General features: G+C 64.7%; 2 protein-coding genes across 2 annotated transcripts; one reads left to right on the top strand and one right to left on the bottom strand.

The window, feature by feature from the left end:
• Positions 1-266: 266 nt before the first annotated feature.
• On the top strand, positions 267-11,443 carry VPS52 (VPS52 subunit of GARP complex). The gene is made up of 20 exons (XM_054047409.1): positions 267-382; positions 2,088-2,172; positions 2,404-2,456; positions 2,540-2,615; positions 2,885-2,952; positions 3,141-3,316; positions 4,308-4,458; positions 4,751-4,851; positions 5,064-5,196; positions 5,492-5,549; positions 5,714-5,847; positions 6,151-6,306; positions 6,592-6,710; positions 7,229-7,352; positions 7,611-7,706; positions 7,944-8,051; positions 8,826-8,891; positions 9,677-9,788; positions 10,020-10,138; positions 10,914-11,443. Exons 1-20 carry the CDS (start codon positions 311-313, stop codon positions 11,058-11,060), a joined length of 2,154 nt encoding a protein of 717 aa, XP_053903384.1. The 5' UTR covers positions 267-310; the 3' UTR covers positions 11,061-11,443.
• A 372-nt stretch (positions 11,444-11,815) lies between these two features.
• Positions 11,816-15,698, bottom strand: RING1 (ring finger protein 1). Its single transcript, XM_054047410.1, has 7 exons — positions 15,624-15,698; positions 14,830-14,933; positions 14,327-14,487; positions 13,650-13,865; positions 12,945-13,250; positions 12,450-12,618; positions 11,816-12,257 (listed from the first exon to the last, which is right to left on the bottom strand). The coding sequence occupies exons 2-7, from the start codon at positions 14,905-14,907 to the stop codon at positions 12,156-12,158; spliced, it is 1,032 nt and encodes a 343-aa protein (XP_053903385.1). The 5' UTR covers positions 14,908-14,933; positions 15,624-15,698; the 3' UTR covers positions 11,816-12,155.
• Between the last annotated feature and the right edge of the window lie 5,143 nt (positions 15,699-20,841).

Here is a 20,841-nt window from a genome sequence, read left to right as displayed (position 1 = left end):
CTAGGGACACCGCTACCGGGTTGGGCAACAATATGTGCGGTCCGGGTATGAAACCTGCCCCATGACAGAAGGTTCCTATGGGAATAAATCCCCCCTATTGGATAGGGACTGACCCCCTTCGACTCCGTGGGGCATTTTCATGCCAGTCACCCCCTCGCATTCCCTAAAGGGGGGCTTTGTTACCCCATTTCCGGTAGACCCCCCGCCCACCCGGTGCATCATGGGAGTTGTAGTTTTTTAAAGGCGCACGGCCGGAAGTGAGCCTTGGAGGTCCGGATGCGGCGGGAGCGAAAGAAGGAGCGGGGCGGGGATGATGGCGGCGTTCAGGCCCGATGAGGAGCTAGGACTGCGGGCGACTGAGATGGAAGAAGAGGAGAGCATGGTGAGGTTCTCCTAGCCCTACTTCCGGTCCTCAGGCACCCCATTTCCGGTCCCATTCAAAATAGGCCCGTAGTGGGGAACCGCCCCCTGCTGCCCAAATTGGGCCCCACTTGTCATCTACCCCCCCCCCAGCGTGCTGAGGGGCGGTTCTGGGTCTGGGAAGGGTTTGCATGTGACCCCGTTAACTGTTGTGTGAAATGTGGGAGCCTGAAGGTTCTGCGACCTTTGACCCTGACCCCAGTGACCCCAGGCCCTTGCTTGCCTCACCCTGACCCCAACATGACCCCATCCCACTCTGTCACCCCCAGGCCTGTTCATGTGACCCCTGATCCTTGTAATCTCTGACCCCACCCTGAATCTTCTCCCCCCCATGCCCCTGATCTCTGCCCCTCCCCCGCTCTGTTCCCTCTCTCTGCACTCCCCTCCTCCCCCCCCCCCCGACTCAGGGCAAGGGCCCCACGTTGCCCCTCCCGTCCGGACCCGGTGGCGTCTGTCCTGTGTCTCAGCTGGCGCATGGGGTTGCTGGCCTGGCGCGTGGGGCTGCAGCACCTGGTGGCCGGGCCTCCGTCATGCAACGTCCTGAACTTCCTAAACACTGTGTGACGTTAGCGACCCTCGCTGCGCGCAGATCAGTGTCCCTCTCATTTTCCCACCCATGGGCGGAATGAATTTTGTTATGTGCCCCAATATGGAGGTGACGTGTGACACATCACCTTCATATTGGCGCACATAACAAAATTCATGTGGTGGGGGTGGGGCCGAGGGGTTTGGAGTGTGGGGGGGTGAGGACTCTGGCTGGGGCTGTGGTGTGGGGCCGTGGATGAGGGTTTTGGGGTGCAGGCTGCCCCAGGGCTACGGTGGGGAGAGAGGACTCCCCCCAGCTCTCTCCACACAGCAGCACCTGGGCTGATGGGGGAGAGGCACCTCTCCCCACCATGGCAGCTCTGGGGTTGGGGCCGCAAGATAAGTGCCCCGGCCCCAGCAGGTCTGAGCCGGGGCTGGGTTCGGGCTGGGGGAGGGGTGCCGCAGCAGGTCCGGGCCGCGGCAGAGTTGGGGCCGGGGGAGGGCCGCCCCAGCCGCGGTAGGTCCCCAGGTGGGTTCCCTGAGCACCTGCGCGGCGCTAAATAGGCTGCTGTGTGGCTGCACAGCTTACAGGGAACTTAGGCACTGCCCCTCATGAGTGCTATTTATCGTCTGTCTCCATGTGTTAGCCAAGATCTTTCACCCCCTGTGGTGCCCTGACCCCCCCCCCCCTCAGATCTCCTATCCCCATTCATCCACCCTTGGTACATATCCCCTGAATCCATCCTCAACTGCCATCTTTGACCCCACACTGCCCCCCATGACCCTGGGGCCTCCTGTTTCATGGGTGACAGAACCCCACTGGCCCCTTTTTGTGCCCCACACCCCATAGCTTCCAACTCCTATTCCATGTCCCCATAGTCTTTGATCTCTGCAGTGAGCCCTACGTTCTGTGCTCCCTACGTTCTGTGCTCCCTCCTTGACCCCCACTTGTCCCTCTGTTCCTAGCCCACCCCCCGTAACCTTGAGTTCTAGTCCCTGAACCTCTATAGCACTTATACCCCCCAGCCTCTGGCCTGCCTAGCCTGGTCACTGGGTGTACCTCCAAGACCCCTTCCCCAGAGCCTGCTGGAGCTCACTGCTCTCCCGCAGCCCCGTGTAACAGCCTGACCTGCACTCCCTAGGGCCGTGGAGAGGAGCAGTCGCTGCAGCTGAACTTGGGGGACCTGGACCTCACCTCAGATGAGTTCATCCTGGATGAAGTGGACAGTAAGTGTATGTGTGTGTGTGTGGGGGGAGGGGGGCTTACCCCTGCACAGCAACCAGTGGGGGGCAGACAGTGATCTGGGAAAGTGGGGGGAAGGCCGTGAGGTGGAGGAGGCCAGGAGTAGTTTGGGTGGATGTAGGCAGGTGGGGGAGCACTGTGGGGTGGGGGTACTGTGGGGAGGTGGGTTTGGGGGACCACTATTATGGGAACTGACCCGGTCTCCCCTCCCCCAGTTCACATCCAAGCCAACCTGGAGGACACCCTGGTTCAGGAGGCGCTGAAGACAGTAAGTTGTCCCCCTCCTCCCTCTCCTGGGGCAGGGCCCAGCGGAGCCCCCCCTGCCCAGGTGACTCTCCCCTCTCTCCCCAGGGCGTGGATCTGCGGCAGTACTCCAAGCAGGTGGAACTGGAGCTGCAGCACATTGAGCACGCCTCCATCCGGGACTGTATCCTGCCCCGCGGAGTCCCCCAAGAGCCCACACAGTGTGGGTGGGGGGAGGGGGCAGACGGGGGGAGGTCCTTGCACCCTGGCTGTACTGCTTCATACCCTGGGGTGTCTCCCTCCACACTGGCAGAGGGGGTGTCAAGGGCCAAACCCCTCCCCAGGAGAAAGAGGAAAGTGGCCCCTCCCAGGGCCTCTCCCAAGCATTCCCCCCATTGCCTGGCTGGCTGGGCCCCCCATGCCCATTTCCTTAGCAGCCTGCCTGCCCTGCAGACATCAAGGAGAGCAAGAACATCACCTCCCTGCACAACCAGATCACCGCCTGTGACGCCATCCTGGAGGTGAGCCTCTGAACCCCGTGGGGCCCCCACCCCTCCAGCCCCCCACCCTTAGGTCACTGCCTGGGTTACCATCCTGGAGGTGAGACCTGGAACCCCATGGGGCCCCCCACAACCTCCTGATACCCCCAAACTCTCCCCAGAGCACTGTCTGCAGTCCATGTCTCTGACTGGTGTCGTCCCCCCCGCAGCGCATGGAGCAGATGCTGAGCTCCTTCCAGTGTGACCTAAGCAGCATCAGCTGCGAGATCCAGACGCTACAGGAGCAGTCGGTGGCCATGAACCTGCGGCTCAAGAACCGCCAGGCCGTGCGTAGCCAGCTCAGCCAGCTGGTGGACGAGCTTGTGGTGCCGGCCGCCATGATCAGGTGGGGGGCTGGGCCGGGGGCCGGCCGCCATGATCAGGTGGGGGGCTGGGCCGGGGGCCGGCCGCCATGATCAGGTGGGGGGCTGGGCTGGCTGCCAGGCAGGGGGATGGGAGGTGTGGGGAAGGCACCGTGGGGGGACAGGCTGGGGGCCGGCTGCAATGGTCAGGTGGGGGGACAGGCTGGGGGCTGGCCGCCATGATCAGGTGGGGGGGGCTGGGCTGAGCTGAGGGCCTGGTGCCAGGCAGGGGGATGGGAGATGTGAGGAGGGCACCATGGGGGGACAGGCTGGGGGCCACCCGCCATGGTCAAGTTGGGGGCTGGGCTGAGGGCTGGCTGCCATGGTCAGGTGGGGGGCTGGGCTGAGGGCTGGCTGCCATGGTCAGGTGGGGGGCTGGGCTGGGGGCTGGCTGCCATGGTCAGGTGGGGGCTGGGCTGGGGGTTGGCTGCCATGGTCAGGTGGGGGGCTTGGCTGGCTGCCAGGCAGGGGGATGGGAGGTGTGGGGAAGGCACCGTGGGGGGACAGGTTGGGGGCCGGCTGCAATGGTCAGGTGGGGGGCTGGGCTGGGGGCCGGCCGCCATGGTCAGGTGGGGGGACAGGCTGGGGGCTGGCCGCCATGATCAGGTGGGGGGCTGGGCTGGGGGCCGGCTGCCATGGTCAGGTTGGGGGACAGGCTGGGGGCTGGCCGCCATGATCAGGTAGGGGGCTGGGCTGAGCTGAGGGCCTGCTGCCAGGCAGGGGGATGGGAGGTGTGAGGAGGGCACCATGGGGGGACAGGCTAGGGGTTGGCTGCCATGGTCAGGTGGGGGGCTGGGCTGGCTGCCAGGCAGGGGGATGGGAGGTGTGGGGAGGGCACCGTGTGGGGACAGGCTGCAGGGAGATGGAGGAAGGCGCTGGTGGGTAGCGGGGTTTGGGGTGTTGGCCACCACCTCTGGGCTGGATGCGCAGGCTGTGAGGTGTGACCCTGGGATGCCTTTGTCCCTGCCCCCCCAGCACCATCCTGGAGGCCCCGGTGACCGAGCAGGACTTCCTGGAGCAGCTGCATGAGCTGAACAACAAGATGAACTACGTGAAGGAGCAGGCCTTCCGCGAGACCATGGCCTGCACCGACGTGCACCACGTGCTGGACCGGCTGAAGGTCAAGGTGAGCCCCGCCCAGGGAGTCCAGGCTCGGCCCCTCCTCCAGAGCCAGGCCAGCTGGGCTCCGTCTCCCCCAGGCACCAGCGGTCAGGGGTCACTGGTCAGGCTGCGTCAGCCCCCCTGGGGAATCTCTGTGCACATGGGGTGGCCCTGCTGGTCACAGGGGTGTTGCGGGATGGAGGTGTGGGGGGTGTGGCGCTGAGGGGGTAGGGAGGCGCTGGGGGGAAGGGGAGGGTGTCCACGTGGGCTCAGCCTGCCCTGTGGTCCGTGATCCACTCCCCCTCGACCCTCTGCAGGCTGTGACCAAGATCCGGGAGTTCGTCCTACAGAAAATCTACTCGTTCCGCAAACCCATGACCAACTACCAGATCCCCCAGAATGCCCTGCTCAAGTACAGGTCAGCTATGGGGGGGAGGTTAATGGGGATTCCCCAGAATGCACTGCTCCAGTACAGGTCAGCCATGGGGTGGGGGGGGGTCAATCAACGAGAATCTCCCAGAATGCCCTGCTCCACTACAAGTTAGCCAGTGGGCAGCAGGGGCTATGGAGCTCTCCCAGAACGCCCCGCTCCAGTAGCAGGCAGTTCCCCAGACTGACGCGCCTTGGCAGGTTCTTCTACCAGTTCCTGCTCGGGAACGAGCGGTCGGTGGCACAGGAGCTGCGGGAGCAGTACGTGGAGACCATGAGCAAGATCTACCTGTCCTACTTCAAATCCTACACCAGCCGTCTCATGAAGATCCAGGTGAGGGGAGCCGGGGAGAGTGGGGCAGCCCTCAGGGTGGGGGTGTAGGGAGCCTCATGGGGCAGGCGTGTGGGGGTGGGGATTCCCACACAGCGTGCTCTGGTTCCCCCCCATGTGAATGACGGGATCGGGATGGGGAACCCCATGCTAACCCCCCCTCCCCCCCCCCGTCTGTCCTGCAGTACTGGGAGGAGGGGCTGGGAACCCCACACTGACCCCCGTCTGTCCATCAGTGTTGAGGAGAGGGGCTGGGGACCCCACACTGACCCCCCCCATCTGTCTGTCTGTCCTGCAGTACGAGGAGGTGGCAGAGAAGGATGACCTGATGGGAGTGGAGGACACGGCCAAGAAAGATATCCTGGCTCCCCTGTGCCTGGACAGTTGCATTCCCAGGCACCCTGCAGGGCAGGGAAAGGGTGTGGGGCTGAGGGTGGGGGGGCTGGCTGGGAAGGTGAGGGGGGGTGGGGCTGGAGGGGGCAGCATCTCCCTGCTCTTTCCCTTGACCCCCGCCCCCCACGGTTTTTCTCAAAGCCGTCCCTGAAGAACCGCAACACGATCTTCACGCTGGGGAACCGGGGCAGTGTGATCGTGGGGGCCGAGCTGGAGGGGCCCATCATTGTGCCCCACGCTGCCCAGAAGAGCGACGTCCGCGTGAGCAAGGGGGGATTCGGGGGGGGGGTCAGGCTGGGGGGAGGGGGAAGGAGATGACAGGGACAGGAGGCTTGACCTGGCTGGGGGGGAGGGGCGGGAGGCTGTGACCTCTTAGGGCCAGTGGATTAGGAGGGTCACTGGGGAAGCAGGTTGGGGGCGGGGCTGGGTGTGTCCCCCCTCCCCTCCCCCCCCCAGCAGTACCCCTTCAAGTCGCTGTCCTGCAGCGGGGGGGGGGGGGGGGGCTGTGTCCATCCCCCCCCCCCGGCTAACACGCCGCTTCCCCCCCCCCCCCCCCCCCCGCAGTACCCCTTCGAGTCGCTGTTCCGCAGCCAGCACTACGCCCTGCTGGACAACAGCTGCCGCGAGTATCTCTTCCTCTGTGACTTCTTCCTGGTGACGGGGCCCAGCGCCCAGGAGCTCTTCAACGCGGTCATGGGCAAGACGCTGGCCATGTTCCTGGTGAGCCTGGGGGAGGGGAGGCTCGGTGGGGGCCAGGCCCGGGGGGTGGAGATGGGCAAGACGCTGGCCATGTTCCTGGTGAGCCTGGGGGAGGGGGGGCTTGGTGGGGGCCAGGCCGGTGGGGTGGAGATGGGCAAGGCGCTGGCCATGTTCCTGGTGAGCCTGGGGTAGGGGGGGCTCGGTGGGGGCCAGGCCCGGGGGGCGGAGATGCTGGGGTGTTGCTGCGGGGAGGGGGCGGCTGCTGGGGGCTCTCGGCCCCTTTAACCCCGTGTGTGTGCCCCCCAGAAACACATGGACGCGTACGTGTGCGACTGCTACGACAGCATCGCCGTCTTCCTCTGCATCCACATCGTCCTGCGCTTCCGAGCCATCACGGCCAAGCGCAACGTCCCCGCCATCGACAAGTGAGTGTAGGACCCCCCCGCTCTGCCGCTGGGCCCCACAGCCCGTCTGGGGCTGGGAGAGCCCCCCGGAGTCCCGGCTCCCAGCCCCCCGCTCTGCCGCTGGGCCCCACAGCCCGTCTGTGGGCTGGGAGAGCGTCCCCGGAGTCCCGGCTCCCAGCCCCCCGCTCTGCCGCTGGGCCCCACAGCCCGTCTGTGGGCTGGGAGAGCGCCCCCGGAGTCCCGGCTCCCAGCCCCCCGCTCTGCCGCTGGGCCCCACAGCCCGTCTGGGGCTGGGAGAGCCCCCCCGGAGTCCCGGCTCCCAGCCCCCTAGTCTGACCGCTGGGCCCCACAGCCCGCCCGGCGCTGGGAGGGACCCGGAGTCCTGGCTCCCAGCCCCCCCCCACCCCACTAGACCCCACTCCCCTCCCAGAGCTGGGGCTAGAACCCAGGAGTCCCAGCTCCCAGCCCCCTGCTCTGACCACTGGGCCCCACTGCCCGCCCAGAGCCAGGAGAGAACCCAGGCCTCCGGCTCCCCCCAGGTACTGGGACACGCTGCTGGAGATCCTGTGGCCACGCTTCGAGTACATCCTGGAGCTGAACATCCAGAGCATCCAGAACACGGACCCCCAGAAACTGGGCTTCCTGGACACGCGCCCCCACTACGTAGGGGGGAGGGGCGCTGGGGGGAGGGGGGGTGGGAGTGGGGGCTCACCCTGGGAAGGGTGTGGGGAGTTAGTGGACGCTCATATGGGGCGAAGGGGGCTAGGGCTGTCGGAGGAGTGAGGGGGGCTGGCCTAGGGCAGGGTGAGTAGTTTGGGGGGGTTGGGGTGTCGGGTGGAGGTCAGGGAACTCCGGGGGAGGAGTGTCTGGGGGTCCCTGGGAACCCTGCTGTGCCCTCACACACACCCCGTATCCCCCCAGATCACACGGCGCTATGCGGAGTTCTCCTCTGCCATTGTCAGCATCAACCAGACCTTCCCCAACGAGCGAACCCACACGCTGCTGGGGCAGCTGCAGGTACGGGGGGCCCTGCCCTGCTGGGGGGGGGACACAGCACAATGGGGGGTGCAGTGGATACCAGGGTGGGCCCTGTGCTGCCAGAGGGCTATGGGTACCATGGGAAGGGAGTCCTGCAGCTGGGGGGAGCTGGGCTCCCTCGGGCCCCTGGGGGTGGGGCACACCCAGCCAGGGGACCCAGGAGTCCTGGGGCACAGGGGTGACTGGCTCGGCCCCTCAGCTCTGGCTCTGCCCCAGGTGGAGGTGGAGAACTTCGTGCTGCGGGTGGCGGCTGAGTTCTCCTCGCGGAAGGAGCAGCTCATCTTCCTCATCAACAACTACGACATGATGCTGAGCGTCCTCATGGTAACGGCCCCCCACGTGCTCCATCCCCCTGAGCCAGCCGGTGACCCCTGCCCTGGGGAACTGGCGCCCCCCAGAGGGGACAGGCTCCGTGTCCCATTCCCTGCCCCCCAGAGCCAGCCAGTCCCCCCTGTCCTGGGGAACTGGTGCCCCCCAGAGGGGACAGGCTCCGTGTCCCATTCCATCCCCCCTGAGCCAGCCAGTCCCCCCTGCCCTGAGAAACTGGTGCCCCCCAGAGGGGACAGGCTCCGTGTCCCATTCCCTGCCCCCCAGAGCCAGCCAGTCCCCCCTGCCCTGGGGAACTGGCACCCCCCAGAGGGGACAGGCTCCATGTCCCATTCCCCGCCCCCCAGAGCCAGCCTGTGTCCCCTGCCCTGGGGAACTGGCGCCCCCCAGAGGGGACAGGCTCCATGTCCCATTCCCCGCCCCCCAGAGCCAGCCTGTGTCCCCTGCCCTGGGGAACTGGCGCCCCCCAGAGGGGACAGGCTCCGTGTCCCATTCCCTGCCCCCCTGAGCCAGCCAGTCCCTGTCCTGGGGCCGGATGGGAGCTGGCGCTCCCAGAGGAAACAGGCCCCGTGTCCCATTCCAACCTCCCCCAGCCATTTACCCCCCTGCCCTGGGGCTGGCTGACGGCCAGGGCCCCATAGAGGGGAGAGGCCTCGTGTCCCTTTCCCTGCCTCCTTCCACCCCCCATCCCCTGAGCCAGGCAGCCCCTGCACCTTGGTGCTGACAGCCCTAGGGTGACAGGTAACGCCCCCTGCCCTGTTCCCTCCCCAGGAGCGGGCGGTGGAGGAAAGCAAGGAGGTGGAGGGCTTCCAGCAGCTGCTTTCAGCCCGGTCCCAGGTGAGTTCCCATGCGCCGCGCAGCTAGGGCCAGAGCGTGGCTGTGGGTCCAGGCAGTGGGCACTGACCTGGGGGGCGGGGCTCTGGAACAGACGGGGGGGGCACAGTAGGGGGTGGGGGTCTGGAACAGAGGGGGGGTAGGGGGGGTGCAATGGGGGTGGGAGTCTGGAACAGATGAGGTGGGGTGGGGGGTACGGTGGGGTGCAGGGCTCGAACAGGGGGGCAGGGTGGGGGGCGCAGTGGGTGGTGGGTGTCTGGAACAGATGAGGTGGAGGGTGCAGGGCTCTGGAACAGAGGGGGGGCAGGGTGGGGGTCTGGAACAGATGGGGTGGGGGGTGCAGGGCTCTGGAACAGATGTGGGGGCAAGGGGGGGTCTGGAACAGATGTGGGGGGGGGGTGCGGTGAGGAATCAGCTGAGCCCGAGCTCCATCCTGGGGTCACAATTGTCCTTTCTGGCCTTGGAATCGAAGAAAGCGTCACGTGGCCCTTAGGTGTGTGTGGAGGAGTCTGACCACCACAAGCCCCCCCACATGGGGTCTCCCCACCCAGCAGGAAGCTTCCTGGGGTGCCCTGATCCAGGCCTGGGACCCAGGGGTAGGAGATGGGGGGGGGGGGGGGGGGGAAGGTGCAGTGCCAGGGGTGGGAGTGTGGGGAGGCAGGGCTGGAAGTGGGAGTGTGGGGAGGATGGGGGGGCAGGGCCGGCACTGGGACGGGGGTGGTTGTGGGGGGAGGATGGGGGGCAGGGCCGGCGCTGACTCTCTTCTCCCCCCCCCCCCCCCCCCCCAGGAGTTCATCGAGGAGATCCTGTCGCCCCCGTTCGGGGGGATGATCGCCTTCGTCAAGGAGTCGGAGTCACTCATTGAGAAGGGGCAGCTCGACCGGCTGCGTGGGGAGGAGGGTGAGACACGGGGACCCCCCGCCCCCCCCCACGAGGAGGGTGACAAACAGGGATCCCGTTTCTACCCCCCCCCGGCTACACCAGCAAGGGAGCTGCAGGGGTCCCTCGGCTGGCAGCGTGAGCCTGTCCCTGGTGCTGGGTTCTCTATACAGGGGTTCCCCAGAGTGGGGTGAGGTTCTAGGCTCTGCCCCCACGCCGGTGGCACTGACCCCCCCCCCCGTCTCTCCCCAGCCCGGGTGACCCAGCTGGTGCGCGGATTCTCTACCACGTGGAAGGCCTCGGTGGAATCGCTGAGCCACGACGTCATGAGATCCTTCAGCAACTTCAAAAACGGGACCAGCATCATCCAGGTGAGACGTTGGCAGCGAATCATGGAGCCGGGAGGCTGGCAGGGACCCCAGAGGCCACCGAGTCCAGCCCCCTGTGCTGAGGCCGGGCCAAGTAAAGCCAGCCCCCCCCCCCCTCCCCCCCCGGGGAGCTTGTCCAACCTGGCCTGAAAAACCTCCAGGGACAGGGATTCCCGGGTGTGGGGGCTGGGCTGGGGCCCCGGCGCCTGGTCCGGGTCTTCGCTGCCTGGGGAGTTAGAAAACGTTTCCTCATCTCCAGACAGACTCACCCCTTGCTCCGTGTCCTGCCTGCTGGGGCCACGGAGAGCAAGCGACCCCCGTCCTCGCTAGAACAGCCCGGGGCAGAGATGAAGGCTGCTCTGAGCACACACACACACACACCCCCCCCCCCGGACTAACTGAGCCAGGTGGTTTTAACCTGTCCTCACCGGTCGGGGTCCCTAACCCTGTGTCACTTGTGGTGTTCTCCTCTGGACTCTCCCACTTGTCCCCCTTATAGCTATTCCATGGAGCCCCCGGGCAGGGACGGACGTGAGGGGGGGGCTGGGATGTTCCTTAGAGCCCCGTTACCCTGTGAGGGGCTAAGCACAGGGTACGGCAGCTGTACTGGTATTGATGTTATGTATGGGGGGGGGGGGTCGGCCTGAGAGCCAGCTCCTGCCAGGTGGGGACTGGAGTGCAGGGAGCTCCGAGGTCTGGGGGGAGGCGGCACTGCCCGGTGGGGGACAGACACAGGGGGCATTGGGGGGCTCTGACTCCCCCACTCTCTCCCCTGCAGGGGGCACTGACCCAGCTGATCCAGTACTACCACCGCTTCCACAAGGTGCTAGCGCAGCCGCCCCTGCGCGCCCTGCCGGCCCGCGCCGAGCTCATCAACATCCACCACCTCATGGTGGAGCTGAAAAAACACAAGCCCAACTTCTAGGAGAGGGGAACCCGCGGCCCCCAACCCTGCCATCGGCACAGCCCCCTCCCCCATGTGGGCACAGGGGGGTCTGTGCCCCCTCTCCCCAATGCACTGGGGGGAGTGGAAGATCCTTGTCCCACTCTTCCCTTCTCCCCCTGCTGCTGTAACCCCCCGGGACCAGTCCAACCCCAGTGCTCCCCACCAACCTGTGGGGCCCCTATGGTTGAGGGGCAGCCTCAGGCTGTCAGCACCCCTCTCTACCCTGCGGTGGCTCCCCACGAGGGAGGGGGAAGGTGAGGGATCTGCAGGTGGGTGTCAGGGGGGCTCTCCCCTCCCTTCCAGGTGGCTTGTGTGTTTGTGTATCTGGCTTTGTACAGTGACAATAAACTCCCTGCTACTCACCAGCTTGTCTGGCACCCCTGGCATGGGATAGGGGAGGGGCAGAACAGCAAGGAGGACCCTCCTCCCCCGTCCCCACCCTAGCAGAGGGAGGGGAGATGGGGTGGGAATCAGGGCCTGCGTCTGGTACCCGGCTCAGACACGTGCTCTGGTGGCCTGAACTCCCCCAGCTCCGACCAGCGTGTCCAGTTCACCCAGTACCTCCCCTCCACAACACGAGGGGGAGCCAGGACTCCGGGGTTCTATCCCAGCTCTGGGAGCAGAGTGGGGGCTGGTGGGTTAGAGCAGGGGGGTCTGGGAGCCCAGTTCTGTGAAAATGGAGCCCAGGCTCCTCCACCTTGCCCCCGCACCCCAAGAGACTCAGACGCTGATGCTTCAAAGACCCAAATTGCTTAATGAGCCACAAACAGCAGAGCCACTTTGAAAAGCCCCCAAAGCGAATCCCACCCCCAGCATGGGGGGAAGCAGCAGGCGGCACCCCTGTGCAGAGGGGACAAAGCAGAATCGAGGGGTGCCCCTACACAGCCCCTTAGGGGCAGGCGTCTGTCCTGGGAGCAGCACCCCGTCCTTAGGGGGATGTTTCCAGCTTTTTGGGGGCCCTGCTTGGACCCCAGCCCTGCCGGCTCCAGCAGCTGTACACAGGGCGCAGCAGCAAGGCGATCGCTGGGCTGAATTCCATGGGGGGACAGGTCAGTCCTGGTCAGAGGGGCCCCCCTACTTCTGCTCCTTGGTGGGGGCATAGTACAGCTCCAGCGGCTTGGTGACCTTCCAGAACTTCTCGTTCACCAGCTCCAGGGTGAGGGAGCCGTTCAGGGTCTGCGGGGAGACGGGGTTAGTGGGGGGGAGCGCCCTCTGCTGCCCCCACCCCCCCACAGCCTCCGCCCCCCCTACTACTGCAATGGGGCCATCCCTGGCTGCCAGGGGAGAGCACCCCCTTGCTGACCCCCGCCCTGCAGCACAGGCCCCTAGCACTGCCCCGGGGCCAGCGCTGCCTCCCAGACCCCGTACCGTGAAGGGCCCCCCGGAGGTGGTGATGTAGATCGTGTACTGCTTCTCGCTCACGTCCTCCAGGCCGGGGGCCTCGGGGCCGGGGGCCGGTGCCTCCTCCAACGCGATGCGCAGGGCCAGGTACTTGGAGAGGTGGTCCACCGTGGCGTTAGCCGTCGTCTTCACGTATCTGCTGGGCATGGGGCAGGGTGAGGGGGATTGCCAGGCCCGGGGGGAAGTATGGGTGTTGGGGGGGAGAGGAATGAGTGCCGGGGGAGGGGACAGCGGGGCAGGTCACTTTAGAGGCTGCACGTGGGAGAGGCGCAATGGGGTGGGAGCGGGCAGAGCTCTAGGGGGCATGTGTGACAATGGGGTGCTGGACTTTTGGGGTCCCCAGGCTCTCCCTCTGTTGCAGCTGGCTCAGGGGGATCGTGGAATGGAGGGGCCCCCGGAGCCTGGGTTCTCGAAGGGGGACGCTGGGGCTCAGGGAATGGATCAGCCCCGGGCTGCTCTCACCTGGTCTGGGAGTATTCCCCTTTCTCCACCAGCACGGGGTGGGGGCGGAAGACGAGTTCGATCTCACTGCTGCCCGGCTCGGCGCCCGGCTCAGGGGTCCCGCAGCCCCCCCCGTCGTGCGAGGTCTCAGGATCGGGCTCGGGCCCTGAGTCGTCGGAGGCGCGGGAGCGCTTGCGGCTCGGGCCAGCCTCGGGGTGGCTGGGGGCCGAGGCGTTGCTCAGGTGGGAGCGGCTGTCGCAGTTGTCCTCCCCCCCGCTGAACGTGGTGTTGTCGGACTCCTGGTGCAGCTTCCGCACCCGCTGTGCCCTGGGGTGGGGGCAGCAGAGGGGGGTTATCTGGGGGAGGAGCAGCAGAGGGAGACCGACCGGGGGGGCGGGGGGGGAACACTAGGAAAGTCCCTGCAAACCCTGCGTGAAATGCCGAACTGAGCCAATAGACGCAGCACTCGCTTTGGGCTGGACCCCTCAGCCGGCCCCAGCCCCCCAGAGCAGGGCGTTGGGGGCAGAGCTAACGGGTGGGATTTAGGGAGGGTCCTGAGGGACGGGGCGGGGAGGGGGCACGGCTATAGCGACGCCCTGGTTCCTCTGCACAAAAAAACGGCGGTAAAAACCCAGGAAATTCCCTGCCACCAACTGTGTGAATGCAGCCGTGATCCTGGGGAGACCCCTTCCCCCCCCCCCCGGGCGCCTCGGCCCTGCCCCCCACCTGTGCATGGCCTGCATGCGGAGCCCCTCCTCGATGCTGCTGCTGAGCGCCTGCTGGTTGTGCAGCCGGCTGAGCTTGGCCAGCACGCGGTCCTGGTGCGCCTCATACTCGTCCCGGCTCGGGTAGATCTTGGAGATGAGGGCGTCGAAGTTGGGGTCGGGGCGGAGCGAGCGCTTGGAGACCAGCTTCTTCCGGCAGGTGGGGCACTCCTTGTTCCTGCACCGAGGGGGGGTTATCCCGGGCATGGGCCCCCCGACCCTTCCCTGTCTGCCCCCCACAGCCACCCCCAGCCACCCCCTGATCCGCCCAGCCCTTCCCCATCCGCCCTCTGCAGCCACCCCCCACCCAATACACCCCTCAGTGACCCCCCGACCCGCCCGGCCCTTCCCTGTCTGCCCCCCACAGCTGCCCCCCACAGCCACCCCCCAGGAACCCCCTGATCCGCCAAGCCCTTCCCATCCGCCCTCTGCAGCCACCCCCCACCCAATACACCCCTCAGTGACCCCCCGACCCACCCAGCCATTCCCCAGCCACCCCCACTCAATGCGCCCTCCAGCAACCCCCCCACAAACCAGGGCCTTCTCTGACACGCTTCCAGGCGGCCCCATCCCTTTCCCAAGCACCCCCTTCCCTTCCGCCTTTCCCCGCTGCCCCTCCATGCCCTGCCCCCCCCATACCCGCTGCGCAGGGCGGTGACGATGCAGTCAGAGCAGAAGCGGTGCAGACACTCCTTGGTGGTCATGGTGTTCTTCAGCATGTCCAGGCAGATGGGGCACATCAGCTCGCTGTGCAGGCTGCGCGGGGACACGGCGATCTCCGTGCTGTCCATGATGGCCTCCTGCGGGGGGGGGGGGGTGTTTATCAGAGCCCAGGCACACACAGACCAGCCCCCCCCCGCACACACACACACAGACCAGCACCCCCCACTTACAGCCTGGTCTCCCCATGCCTCCCCCAGCCTAGTGCCCCCATAGCCACTTCCAGCCTGGTCTCCCCCAGCCCCACCTCCCACTTTGGTGTTCCCCCAGCCAGCCCAGTCCTGTGTCCTCACCCCCCTACCCCACCAAATCAGAGCAATGGGTCCATCCAACCCCCTCCCTCTGAGCCTGTTATCCCCCCGCCCCGTCCCCCAGCCAAGTCTCCCCCGTCTCTGGCCCCATCCTCCCGTCACGTGTCTCACCTGCGGGGTTCGGTGCAGTTCATACAGACTCAGCTCCCAGGTCTTGCTGGCGCTCTGAGCGTTGGCTGGGGTCGCCATGGTGGTGGGGGCCGAGGGGAGGGGAGCTGGGGGGGGGAGACAGATTAAGGGGGAGCAGCCAAAGCTGGGGTTACCCAGGAAGCTCCCCACATACACCGAACTCCCCAGGGGCTGCCCCTTGAGCCTCCCACTCTTCCCCCATCTCCCAGCCCCCAGGGTCCCCCGAGCCAGAACTGTCCCTCCTCGAGTCACAGGATTTCCCCCCTATTCCCAGACCCCTCTCAGAACCTCCCCAGCTGCAGGGTCCCCCCAGCTGCAGGGTCCCCCCAGCTGCAGGGCGCCCCCCATTCCCAGCCCCCCAGGGTCCCCCCAGCTGCAGGGCCCCCCCCATTCCCAGCCCCCCAGGGTCCCCCCAGCTGCAGGGCCCCCCCCATTCCCAGCCCCCCAGGGTCCCCCCAGCTGCAGGGCCCCCCCCATTCCCAGCCCCCCAGGGTCCCCCCAGCTGCAGGGCCCCCCCCATTCCCAGCCCCCCAGGGTCCCCCCAGCTGCAGGGCCCCCCCCATTCCCAGCCCCCCAGGGTCCCCCCAGCTGCAGGGCCCCCCCCATTCCCAGCCCCCCAGGGTCCCCCAGCTGCAGGGCCCCCCCCATTCCCAGCCCCCCAGGGTCCCCCAGCTGCAGGGCCCCCCCCATTCCCAGCCCCCCAGGGTCCCCCCAGCTGCAGGGCCCCCCCCATTCCCAGCCCCCCAGGGCCCCCCAGCTGCAGGGCCCCCCCTCACCGACTCTCCGGGTCCGACACACAAACAAGGGTTTTTTTCCTCCTTCACTTTCGGGGGGGCGGGGCCTCCCCTCCATCAGAGACGTCACTTCCTCCCTTCCCTCCCCGTGACGCCAGGTACTCCCCCCTCCACCGCCGGTGATGTCACCCGCCCGGCCACGCCCCCTCCCGAAGCGGAACGGGGCGGGCGGGGATCCCGGGGAATCCCCCCGAGACAGAGACCCCACGGCCCCTCCCCCAGAGAGACCCCCCTCCCCTCTGGAGAGACCCCCCGGCCCCCCTCAATGAGACCCCCACGGCCCCTCCCCTAGAGAGACCCCCCTCCCCTCTGGAGAGACCCCCCCGGCCCCCCTCAATGAGACCCCCCCTCCCCTCTGGAGAGACCCCCCGGCCCCCCTCAATGAGACCCCCACGGCCCCTCCCCCAGAGAGACCCCCCTCCCCTCTGGAGAGACCCCCGGCCCCCCTCAAGGAGACCCCCACGACCCCTCCCCCAGAGAGACCCCCCTCCCCTCTGGAGAGACCCCCAGCTCCCCTTAAGAGACCCCCATGGCCCCTCACCCAGAGAGTCCCTCCTCCCTTCTGGAGAGACCCCCTGAGACTGAGACCCCCCCAGCCCCCCTTAATGAGACCCCCACGGCCCTTCCACCAGAGAGTCTCCCCCCCGAGAGACCCCCCCAGCCCCCCAACAGAGACCTTCCCCAACGCCCCCTCCCACAGCGACCCCCAGCCCTGCCCACAGGGAGGTCCTGGCCCCAACAGACACCCCCGGACCCGTTTCTGAAGGGATTTAACCACCCACCCTGTCCCTCCCCTGCCCCCCCCCGATCCCTCACACTAGGCAGAGCTTAACCCCCTAGACCGGGACCCCCAGCCCCCCGAGACAGAGACCCCAGAGTCTATTCCCCGTAGCTGCGGGGACCCCCCCCCACGTCTGATTTACCTGCCATTACCCCCCACAACACCTCCATCAGGGTGACCCCAGAACTTGGGAACTGGGGGGGGGCTGCAGGTCAGGAGTGAGGGGCACTGGCAGCGCTGGGGGGCGGGGGGAGCCCAGGGCTGAGCTAGCAGGGGCCGGGTTGGAATTGAAGGAGACTGGAGGGGTTGGGGGTGCAGATGGGGTGAAAGAGGGCGGGTGGGCTGCCTGCCAGTGCCCCCTTCCTCTCTCTCTCTCTCCCCCAGCCTCCTGACCTGACCCCCCCCCCATTCGCCCCCTTGGGGACAGGGGCTCGGTGTTTGCTGGGGGGGAGGGGCTGGCTAGGAAAGGGGGTGGGGGTGGGGTAAGGCTAAGAAGGGGGGTGGGCGGGGAGCAGTAGCTGCTCTGGGTGTCTCTGCCGGGCCTTTGTATGGGGCTGGGACCACACAGGCTGCCCCCCTCCCCTCGCCCCCCCCCTGCCCATTGTGCCCAGTGAAAGGGCCCAGAGGATTATGGGGCGGGAGTGGGGGTGGGGTAGTTAGCGCTAGGGTTGGAGTTGGGAGGGGCTCACACCAGACACAGGCAGAGCCCCACCCCCCTCTCCTCACTGCCCCGTCACCCCAACCAGGGTCTCCCCTCGCCTCCCTCTGCCCCGGGCTCTGCTGTCAGGCCCTGCACCCCTGGAAATGGCCCCTTAACACTTCGGGGGGCACTGTACCCTAAACCCTGAGCCACCTGCATGCCCCCCACCTGTCAGCCAATCAGAGAGTGTCGCCTTCACACCGTTGGCCAATCAGGTCATGACAAATCCATATCTCCCCACCTCTTGTCCAACCAGAATGAGCAGGGGGAGGGAGCTGGCAAGTACATTCAGCCAGACGGGTTTGTGACCTTCCCTAGCAGCCAATCAGAGGGCGCTGTCTATATTCCCTGCCATCTGTCGACCAATCATTTGCACCTATATTTGCACCCCCACCCGTTGGCCAATCAGTTTTCACATGGTGAAGGTGGGGCGGGATAATCCCCAGGTTATGGGTTGCCACCTGCCAAGGTTGGCCACTGGTCTCCATAGAGATAATGAGATGGGGGGGTCAAAGGGCAGAGGTCATAGGGGCTGACAAGTTTGGGGTTGATGGATGAGGGAGGTTGGAAGGGGACAGTCACCCGCCCTCTCCCCCCGCCCCCTGAGCCAGCCAGTCCCTGCCCTGGGGCCGGATGGGAGCCAGCGCCCCCTAGAGGGGACAGGCCCCCATGTCCCATTCTCCGCCCCCCCCCCCCCCCCCCGGAGTCAGCCAGTCCCCGCCCTGGGGCCGGATGGGAGCCGGCACCCCATAGAGGGGACAGGCCCCATTCCCCCAGGCTGTGTGGGGTGCTGTGGGGGTCGTCCCCCCCCCCCCCGTCTCCGCCAGGCGTCGATAGGAAACCCCGGCTCACGATGTCCACACTCAATTCTTGGGCGCAGACACAAGAATTGCGTTTGGACAATCAGGAGCCGGTGTTCAGTGCAGGCCGTGGGCAGAGTTGGGGGCTGGGGGATATGTGGGGGCAGCCACGGTGCAGGGAAGGGTATGAATGACAGCGTGAGGGGGACGATTCACACACGTCACCTCCCATGAGCAGTGAGACCAACACAGGACGGCAACATGCTGATAAGCATTTGGGCTGGAACAGCTGTGGACTGGGGTTCAGATCAGTGTGAACTCACAGGCACGATATCACATGTATAAGCCATTATGCAAACATGTCCAGCTCACGTGTGTCACATTACACGTCTGAACTGAACTGGAAACCCATAGGCTTGCACATGGGTGAGCTGTGATGCAAACACGTGAATTCAGACACACTATACAATCACACACGATCACACACACGCATCACACACCATACACAAGCATATATGTGAACACACACACAGTGCCTGATGCAAATATACATGAACCCACAATAAATGAGTCTGCTACAAAAGTGAACTCTGTTGTCAATAGAGTTGTCTAAACATATGAATCTACACGTGCAAACAGGGCAACCAACACACGTGAATCTGGTCATGTGACCTCATATACATGATTGGCTACAAATGCACATAAACCCGCACACTCACACACGTGTGATCCCTGGCATGAACATGTGTCCATTTGAACATGGCAGTCATGAGCTGTTATGCAAACAGATGTTAACTCACAGCTATACACGTGAGCTGTCAGATGTGTAAACTCAAACATAGGAACTGACACATGGGATCTGGTCCAAACACACATGGAATCATGGGTAACATGAACTCACACATGTATGAACTCTGATGCAAACCTTTGTTAACTCACATATATGCCCTCATGCCATCCATGAACCAAAAAAAAAAAAAAAAGTGACCTTGTGTGGCACAGACATGTAGTAAAAAAAACGTGAACCATGATGTAAACACATGTGAGCTCACCACCCACCTGCATGTGCATACATAACCACAAACACACATGAACTCAAACATACTCTTACATGTAGGAGCTCTTCAAACACGTGAGCTCATTCACATGAGTTCACATATGCATGTGATATAAACTGACCATAGCTGAGCTCACAGACTTATGAGCAAGGCTAATTAACACACACAAACTCACATCAATCGTCTGGCACAACACTGAGCTCCCATGACCTCTGACACACCCACACTCACAAGCAGCACAGGGTGTGACAGGCGTACACATGGAATTGCAGAAGTGTCAATGTGACTTCACAAGAACTTGAATGCAGACATGCATGAACTCACAGATAAATGTGATCCAACATTGTCTAATCAGAAATAAACATCAATTCTTATGTTCTTGCAAACACACGAGCTCACCATTAAACATGGCATCTGCTTCACACGTGATCTACACGTGGCTTCACCCAAGTGTGAGCTGTGATGTCAGTACATGTGATCCCACATACATGATCCTCTACACACATGGAAGTAAATGTGGAGGTGCATGCACACACACACACACACACGTCTGACACATGCCTGCCTGAACTCAATGACCACTGAGACCTGGGTCCCACATATGAACCCAGATATCTTGAGAGCACACATGGATAATCCCAGGAATTCACATGTGTGTGATCTCAGGAGCTCACCCTTTACCTCCTAACACACACACACACAATCAGTCAATTAACGAAAGCAGGGAACTCACCCTGTGGACCCCGATCCCTGGAACCTAGGCATGGGACATGGACTGGGGGGGATGGGTCTGAGACAGCCCAGCCCGGAATAGTCCCTCGGGATGGTCCCAGGACAGGGTGGTCCTAGAGGGTCAGTTCTCCCCCCACCGAGTGCTGAGAGGTCCCATGGAGATTCCCCTGGATAATGCATGTCACATGCTAGCACCCAGGACACCTTACAGCCCACACGCTAACATGCAGAACCCCTCCATCCCACATGCCTGACACACACTAACACCCCTCAAGACATGGTAACACACAGGATACCCTCAAGCAACACGCTAACACAGACACTGTAAATCCTACACACTAGCGTGCAGTGCACGTCACAACCCTCACGCAACACGCATGGCCACAGACACCGCAAAGCTCTCAGCGTGCCAGAGACCTGACTCCTACACAATAACACAGGCATGTACACATGAGACACATGGGACACCTTGCAGCCCTCCCAATAACACAAAGGACACCCAAAATCCTACATGCTAATGCACAAGCTAGCGCACACCCATACACACGGGGACCCCCACCAGCCCTCACACTAGCCCATACACATGTACACACGCAGAGACACACTAACACACGTGGGACGCCCAACAGCCTGTCTGCTAAACACATATGGCGACGCATCCTCCCACACATTAACCCAGCCAGCCCTGGACTGCCACACATGTTAACACATGTGTGGCATGCAGGACACACATGTTAACATGCAGGACACCCCCCAACCCCGGCTGACACAACCCAGAACATACTGGAGCTAACAAGCCCACAAGCTAACACAAGCTTCTCCAGCCCCCTCCCCCGCAGCAACTCCCGCCTAGAAACAGGTGGGGAGAGACGGCTGGACAGACCTCCCCCAGCCCCCCGACTCCCGCCCCCAAGCCCACCGACTCCCGCCCCTCAGGAGCTGGGGGTGTTCCCCCATCGGACACAAAGAGGAAGGGTTTGCAAAGTCCCTGGCTGTCCGGCTGTCCATCCGTCCCAGGCCAGCTGTGTGGGGGGGGGAGGTTTGACACCAGTTCCCCCCATTGGGGTCAGTATGTGATGGGGGGGAACTCCACCTGTTGCCGTCCTAAATTCCCCCTCATGGGGAGGGA

The sequence above is a fragment of the Malaclemys terrapin genome, chromosome 13 (assembly GCF_027887155.1).
Source record: "Malaclemys terrapin pileata isolate rMalTer1 chromosome 13, rMalTer1.hap1, whole genome shotgun sequence".
Classification (NCBI taxonomy): domain Eukaryota; kingdom Metazoa; phylum Chordata; order Testudines; family Emydidae; genus Malaclemys; species Malaclemys terrapin.
Note: the sequence above shows the minus strand (reverse complement) of the source record. Positions and strands in the feature narration are given on the sequence as shown.